The sequence below is a fragment of the Amblyraja radiata genome, chromosome 20, assembly GCF_010909765.2.
Source record: "Amblyraja radiata isolate CabotCenter1 chromosome 20, sAmbRad1.1.pri, whole genome shotgun sequence".
Lineage (NCBI taxonomy): Eukaryota > Metazoa > Chordata > Chondrichthyes > Rajiformes > Rajidae > Amblyraja > Amblyraja radiata.
Window position 1 is genome coordinate 3,441,929 of NC_045975.1, and position 8,222 is coordinate 3,450,150.

Sequence of the window (8,222 nt, forward strand, 5' to 3'; positions counted from 1 at the left end):
GGGGTAGTGAATGACCAGGGTAACTCTTGAGAATACAAAGTAGTCTACTCAATCTCTCCTTATATGGCAAGCTACCTCTAGGTGACCAGCATAATGAATTTTCATCGAGTTCTCTCCATGTCAAGTTTTACTTTGGTGAAAGGATCAGAACTGTACACAACACTCTAGCCGCAGTCTCAACAAGGCTCTAAATAACGATTATAAGACATTCTTTACTTATTCTGCACTCAAATCCTCTCATATTACCTTTTTCTTATCTATTTTCTTATGTAACTACAGTGCCCTCCATAATGTTTGGGACATAGACCCATCATTTATTTATCTGCCTCTGTACTCCCCAATTTAAGATTTGTAATAGAAAAAAATCACATGTGGTTAAAGTGCACATAGTCAGATTTTAATAAAGGCAATTTTTATACATTTTGGTTTAATCATGTGGAAATTACAGCAGTGTTTATATCAATTTTGCTTTCCACCTTCTTTTTATTATCTATCATCTGACCAGACTATCCTCATGATTAAGAGACTTTTGTCAAATTATCTACAACAATTTCTTTGCTCTAGAATTTTTGGGAAACTGAACAAGGCCTCATCAAGATTTAAGGTGATTAAATATATTGTCACATCCCTTTCTTTTGTTAATCCCTTCGTAGTTATATCCCTGATTTACTTTAGTTTAGAGATACACCATAGATACAGGCTCTTCGGCACACAGAGTCCATGCCGGCCACTGATCCCCCATTCACACTAGTCCTATATTATCCCACTTTCTCATCTCATTCACTGGGGGTAATTTTAGAGGCCAATTAACTACAAACCTGCTCGCCTTTGGGATGGGGTGACAGGGAAAACGTGCAAACTCTGCACGGACACAGCACCCAAGCTCAGGATCCCACCCAGGTCTCTGGCACAGTGAGGCAACAGCTCTACCAGCTGCACCACTGTGCCTCTCATGGACTGTGCTTGTTTAATCTTAATTAAAACACATTGTAATAAACATGTCACTTATAAATCTCTTTCCTATAATATTTGTTCTGTGCTTATTTGCTTTTTTGTGAGTGAAGAAATAAATCAAAAATACATTTCACAGCAATTTACATGATTTTAAGACAATACAGCAGATTTAATGTACTGAGTATATTTATAACCATATAACCATATAACAATTACAGCACGGAAACAGGCCATCTCGACCCCTCTAGTCCGTGCCGAACACATAATCTCCCCTAGTCCCATATACCTGCGCTCAGACCATAACCCTCCATTCCTTTCCCATCCATATAACTATCCAATTTATTTTTAAATGATAAAAACGAACCTGCCTCCACCACCTTCACTGGAAGCTCATTCCACACAGCTACCACTCTCTGAGTAAAGAAGTTCCCCCTCATGTTACCCCTAAACTTCAGTCCCTTAATTCTCAAGTCATGTCCCCTTGGTTGAATCTTCCTACTCTCAGTGGGAAAAGCTTTTCCACGTCAACTCTGTCTATCCCTCTCATCATTTTAAAAACCTCTATCAAGTCCCCCCTTAACCTTCTGCGCTCCAAAGAATAAAGCCCTAACTTGTTCAACCTTTCTCTGTAACTTAGTTGCTGAAACCCAGGCAACATTCTAGTAAATCTCCTCTGTACTCTCTCTATTTTGTTGACATCCTTCCTATAATTAGGCGACCAAAATTGTACACCATACTCCAGAATTGGCCTCACCAATGCCTTGTACAATTTTAACATTACATCCCAACTTCTATACTCAGTACAATTTTAACATTACATCCCAACTTCTATACTCAGTACAATTTTAACATTACATCCCAACTTCTATACACAATTTATCATGAAGTAACCGTTATAACTTCATTAGTAATGTAAATTTTGAATTTTTTATTATTTCATGTTCATAATAGAAACCAGTTACTATGAAATGTTGATTTTTCAACTGCACATTGACTAATGGATTGGGATAGCTTTGTTGGCAGCTTCTTTGTTATCATTTACTTTAGAAACCATCACAATTTCCCTCACCTGAAACTATCATTCTGTTTTCTATTACCTCTTTGTTTATTATCATATTGGGCAGAAACATGAAGCTGCAGATCGTGCTGGAATCTAGTTCAGTGGGAATGAGATCAAGCATTGACTGAATATTCCATTCAACAGAGTAATGAAAAGGATATTAACCTGTAAATGGCTTAAGTAATCTCTCCACAATACACATGGTCACTCTCTCAACTGGCATATCAAAGAAATCCTTCAAAGTGCTCACTGGATTATTAGGAGATGTAATGGGAATGGCTTACGTTCCAGTTTACCTTAGCAACCTAGGCAAGAAAGAAACAGAATAAACTTGATATTCCTAAAACAAAAATAAAAACTGGATGAGTTTTTGCATCCATGTTCTAAACTTGAAATATAAAGTCTATAAATCAATTACATAACAGATCGCTTTGCATAATTTTGTCAGATATATTCTAACTTTCATTAATTAGAAAATAGAGATACAGAAGATTATGGGCAAAGTGCTAAAAGAAGGGGTTAATGCTGGTCATCGTGGACATGGTGGGCCTTATTACCTTTTTATATACTAGTGGGCAGGTCCTATTGACCTGCACGGGAAGGTAGACGCTCTCGTCCCCATGAGTCTCGGGCAGATGGGGTGATGGGACTCTTCAGCCTGGGAAGGCAGTCCATCTAGGAGAGGGAAAACTGATTTAAAACCGCCACTGCCTTGTGCCCATATCCAGTCATGGAAAAGGAGTAAACCTCAAGAAAATCCAGAGTCGGAGCCCCTAAGGCAGTTCGCCGTTGTCTACCTCGCTCTGGCAGCTCCTGCGACTGTGCTGGTGCCAATCTGTAACGGCCCTGCTGTTCCTTTGGATCGATCAGCGACGTGGCGAGGGGGGACGTGCTGCATGTTCTCCGTATGACATCGCCCAGGCTTGCATCAGACCAGGATGCATCACCCATGGTCAGTCATGACCGAGAGGGGCCTACTACTACTATATTAATCTGAGTAATTATAGTAGTCAGACTTGAAGAAGGATCTCGACCCGAAACGTTGCCTATTTCCGTCGCTTCATAGATGCTGTCTCGCCCGCTGAGTTTCTCCAGCATTTTTGTCTACCTTCGATTTTCCAGCATCTGCAGTTCCTTCTTAAACATTGAATGGCGGTACTGGCTCGAAGGGTCGAATGGCATACTCCTGCACCTATTGTCTAATGTCTATAATCTTTGGGTTTAAACCAGCATCCGCAGTTCCTTCCCCCACTCTGGTCCAAAACGCCGCAGCGAGACTCCTGACGGGCACCCGAAAAAGGGACCACATCACCCCGATCCCGGCCTCTCTCCTACTGGCTCCCTGTGCGGTTCCGTATAAACTTCAAGATCCTCCTCCATGTCTACAAAGCCCTCAATGGGCTTGCCCCCACCTACATAAAAAGTCTTCTAACCCACCACTCCACCTCCAGGCCCCTCAGATCGGCCGACTTGGGGATGCTCAATATCCTACGGTCTAGGCATAAGCTCAGGGGCGACCGTGCCTTTGCGGTTGCAGCCCCTAGACTGTGGAACAGCATCCCCTTTCCCATCAGAACTGCCCCCTCTATCGTCTCTTTTAAGTCAAGACTAAAGACTTATCTATACTCCCAAGCCTTTCCTGACGTCCTCTGAGTGAGGGCTACATGTATATATGTATGTAGTTTGTTTTGTTGTGCTATTCTTATAACAAATGTAAAGCACTTTGGCCAACGAGAGTTGTTTTTTAAATGTGCTATATAAATGAATAAATGTGACTTGACTCTTGTGACTATCCCAAATTGGGTTGCAATGACAAATTGGAGCCACATGGGGCGCTCGGGTCTCTCCGCCCTGCCCCCCCCCCCCCCCCCCCCCCCCCCCCCCCCCCCCCCCCCCCCCCCGGGTCAGGTGACCACTGGCGGGAGCGGGAGCGGGAGCGCGAGCGGCGGGTTTGAATGTGCGAGGCGGTTGGAGGCCGCGATGGAGGAGACGGCGGTGGTCGAGGCCGCCCAGCGCTTCGCTGAGGTACTGGCGGTGGCGCGGAGCCCCTGGGCCGCTGACTGGGACACGGCGACCGTCGGCCGGGCTTTCCAATGGGCGCGGTACTTGGAGCAGCTCAGCCACCGGCTGGAACGGCAGGGACAGGGGGAAGCCTGGCGCCGGCTCCAGCTCCAGCTCCGGCCGGAGAGCCGGGCCCCCATGCCCCACCCGCTGCCCGGGTTCCGCGGCCTGGGGCTGGAGGAGCTGGGCCGCGGCCGGCAGATGCTCGGCCAGGCCCTGCTGTGTAACCCGGCCTCCTCGGCCGCCGCCTTCCACCGGGCCGCCGCCTGGTACCGGGCGGGTTGCGGGGAGGAGCAGGCGGCGGCGGCGGCGGCGCTGAGGCGGGCGGCGAGGTTGGCGGCGGCGGCGCGGGTGCTTCAGCTGGCCGGCGGGAACGATACCGAGCGGGCAGCGCGGGTAACGCAGGCCGAGGTGTGGAGGGAGCGGAGGGGGGAATTACCGGAGGAGGCGGTGTGGAGACGGGCGGTGTCGGCCGATGCCGGCTGCTGGCGGCCGCTTGCCGCGCTACTGACTGCGGCGGACGGCGACGAGCCGCCGGCTGCCCGGCCGGGGTTGCCCGGCAACAGTAGGGCCCGGCCAGGGTTGCTAGGCGACAGCGCCGCCCGGCCGGCGTTGCCTGGCGACAGCCGCACGCTCGCCGACGCTGCCTGCCGCGCGCTACCCTGCCCGCTGCTGAGCGAGCTAGCGGCGCTCCGGCCACCCTTCGCCCGCCGTTACACCGCCCACCTGCAGCGCTGGGCCGCCCGCATGCAGTACGACGCCGGCAGCGGCCGCTGGCTGCACCCGGACTCGCCCGAGCAAGACTGGGAGAAGCTGCTGCAGCATTTTACCGGCCTCTTGCAGGGGCCGCCTGCAACCAAGGAGTCGACGCTAAGGACGTTAAACTCTTTAAAAGCCGCGGATGGAGACTTTGAAGTGTGGGGGATCAGCGTGTGGACGGATCTGTTACTTGCATTAAAACAACAGAAAGTTGTTTGAAGTTTAGCCAAGCAGTCGAACATTGCTACGGACTGAGACTTTGCAGTGGGGATCAGTATGCTGACACAACATGCTACTTGCATTAGTAAATTGAGATTTACCCAAGGAGTCGATGCAAAGATGACTTTGAACTCTTTGAAAACTGTGGACGGAGGCTTCGAAATGTGGGGATCAGCATACAGACACAGCTGTTACTTGCATTAAAAACAAGAAAATTGTCTGAAATAAAATTGAGTCGACTGAAAACTGTAGATGGAGATGCAAGACTACGGAGTTTGAAGTGTGGGGGATCGGATTATGGACAGATCGAATACTCTTGCTTTAAAATATAGAAACTTGTTGAATTTATGTTTGCATTTTTAACTGCACTTGACTTGGAAGATGGAAACTATATGGTAATATATTTGCACAGCTATGTAATGATTTCCAGTCAGGGTTCAAATTATTTAATGTTTTTGAGATAAAGCTAAAAGTCCTGAACATGGCCAGATTAGGCAAGTTCTGCGGAGAGAATCAGTTGCATGTTCAAATCGATGACTCAACAGTATTAAAGAAGAAAGGCTTTGGCAAAATACAGGCTTGTCTTTGGCTCAATTTGTATTTTGTATGTATAGTCTAGCTGGCTGGGCAGCCCCAAGGCCCTTATGTTACATATTACAAATGCTTTTGATTCTCACACAAAATAATTTATGATTAGGTTGGATGACAATAGAAATGATAACCCAGACTTGCTAAGTTTTCCCAGTGCTTTTATTTTTTTCAGATTTCAGATCACCTTTAAATTTCTCACCTTAAACCTGTTTCCTCTGGTTCAAGACTCCCGTGATTTGGGGGTGGGTGGTGGAGGGGAGATCTTTCCAGTCCATTCCTTCCCAGACCACATTCTCACACCCAGTTGTGCCACATTGCTATTTGCTTGTTCTGTTGGTCCCTTGATAAGAATTTTATTCTCAATTCCTTGTTGAACACTAATTATGGCCTCGTTTTAAACTACGTTGCATCCACATTTTCAATCTTTTCACACTTCATAATTTTAAAGGTATCCCTGGAGCTTTTTTTTTTCTCGTGATAAGTTCCCAGCCTATTCTTATCCACTATAGATGCTTTTCATTTTCAATTCTAGCATTATGCTATTATTTATTTTTGCACCTTCTCCAGTGAATTGATTTTTTGAACTTAAAATTGCTCTAGTTTATGTCTTGGATGCAATATTTTCAGCAAGTAATGTTTTCTCTTTGAATATCCTTTTTAAATTCAAGTTGTGATATCTAGTCTTAAATTAGGTGTGAACGTTGGCAATTTCAGCTCTGAATCAGAGGTAAGTGCAATTCGTTTCCAGTCCAGAAACATGAGCATCTATTCCAAGCTGACGCCACATGCACTACAAAGAAAGTAGTGCTGTCAGTGGCGCCACTGAACCGAGGCCCAGTCCCCTTTTGGAAAGACATGAAAGAATTGAAAGTCTCTATCGGTTTTATTCAAACAGCAGATTGGTTCTCCTGTCTAATATATATGCCTGATATCATACATCTGAAATCTATTTAGACATTAATCGCTATTTATGAAACCTTGCTATACATGGGTTATTTTCTTTTCAAACTACCGTGTCTACAATTCAAATGTACTTGCCTATTAAATCCTTTGGCTTGGAAAAAATGTTGATACAAATGTGAATTCTTTTTTGTTCTATATAGTCTCAGATTGTTAATTTTTATCAATGTTTTGAAATGGAATTGCTGCATGAAAATCAATTACAAAATTATCCCTACAATTTTCATTCCCTGTTTAATAGTTTTGAATATTTTTAAGCAATATTTTTAAGCAAAAACGATGTGGCTCATAGTAAACCCGTTTGATATGTAAAAGATGAATGCAACATTATCTGTCTTATAGACACAAAACGCTGGAGTAACTCAGCGGGACTGGCAACATCTCTGGAGAGAAGGAATGGGTGACACTTCCAGAGATGCTGCCTGTCCCATTGAGTGACTCGTGCTTTTTGTGTCTATCTTTGGTTTAAACCAGCATCTGCAGTCCATTCTTACACATTATCTGTCTATCATTGATTTGTTTTCCCTATAGGGTGATTTCACGAAAGGTCACTGGATCATAGATCCTCACCCACATGACCGCAAAATCCAACTGGGGTACAAGCGTCACTTCTGGTACATGTTATTGATGCTGAAAACGCGCACTTTCAAACCTGTTAAAAACCGCTAAAACGGCCCGTTTTTGAGCTGTAAATAACTGCCAGTCGGGGTGACCGTGAGGCACAATTATCTTACTTTAGAGTCCAGAAGATAAAGAAAAACGAAGGTAAATACAAGAGGGAGCTGAAGGGGCAAAAACAGAAAATGCTTCTGAAGCTACATTTACCATTTAAATAATCGTAAACCATAAATGCGTTTTGAAATGAATTTCACTCCGATGCAAGGTAAGGAATGGGATAATTGTCAGCTGTTAATTGGATAATAATAATAAAATGTCCTGATTTTGTCCAATTAACAGCTGACAATTATCCCATTCCTTAGCTTGCATCTGAGTAAAATTCATTTCAAAACGCATTTATGGTTTACGATTATTTAAATGGTAAATGTAGCTTCAGAAGCATTTTCTTTTTGCATGTTAAAACCCACCTGAGAACCATGGACGATTTTGCAATTTTAATGATGGATTTTTCACTTTTAAAACTTTTTATATAACAAATGAATAAAGATAAAACATAATGCCTTACTTTTGATGAAATGCAGTGAGCAAACGCGATAATTCCCGATATTTTCTATCTTTATATCTCCACAGCCAATGTTTGCTAACCACTTCCGCTGTTTTTGCCCCTTCAGCTCCCTCGTGAAATCACCCTATTCCAAGATATTGCCGATTACACAATTAACAAGCAAGGCTTGAATTTTCAAATTTTAACTTTTTAGAAAGCACTGTCTTCCCCATCTCAAAAGGATCTACCTGGATTTTCATTTTACTATTGAAAGTCTGAACTGGGAGTAAAAAAACTACACAGGCCTTTCATTTTAATTTTTGCTTTGGGGATCCCATATGTGGTTCTCATAATGATCTTATAGACCACTGACCAGATTAGATTGTGTGGTGCAATGACATAACATGGATGAGAAAGACAGAAGAGTAAAACCATTGGTGGAAATTACATGCAAAA

The 8,222-nt window shown here is 44.2% G+C and overlaps 2 protein-coding genes across 4 annotated transcripts in view; one reads left to right on the plus strand and one right to left on the minus strand.

Moving 5' to 3' along the window:
- Positions 1–4,624, minus strand: part of gas2 (growth arrest specific 2) — a 103,685-nt gene extending 99,061 nt beyond the window's left edge. Inside the window, exons 1-3 of one of the 3 annotated variants that reach the window (XM_033038652.1) lie at positions 4,515–4,624; positions 2,572–2,689; positions 2,180–2,319 (exon numbers count right to left, since the gene is read on the minus strand). The gene's annotated coding sequence lies outside the window, so the exon portion shown is untranslated. Of the gene's footprint in view, positions 1–2,179; positions 2,320–2,571; positions 2,822–4,514 lie in introns of those variants that run through there. The other 2 variants (XM_033038654.1, XM_033038651.1) reach the window with 2 other exon arrangements.
- fancf (FA complementation group F) lies at positions 3,945–6,721 on the plus strand. Its single transcript, XM_033038649.1, has one exon. It carries the CDS (start codon positions 3,995–3,997, stop codon positions 5,051–5,053), a length of 1,059 nt encoding a protein of 352 aa, XP_032894540.1. The 5' UTR covers positions 3,945–3,994; the 3' UTR covers positions 5,054–6,721.
- The last annotated feature ends 1,501 nt before the right edge of the window (positions 6,722–8,222 follow it).

Coding starts and splice junctions, on each gene's coding strand:
- fancf (XM_033038649.1), top strand. CDS start 3,995: ATGGAGGAGACGGCGGTGGTCGAGGCCGCCCAGCGCTTCGCTGAGGTA.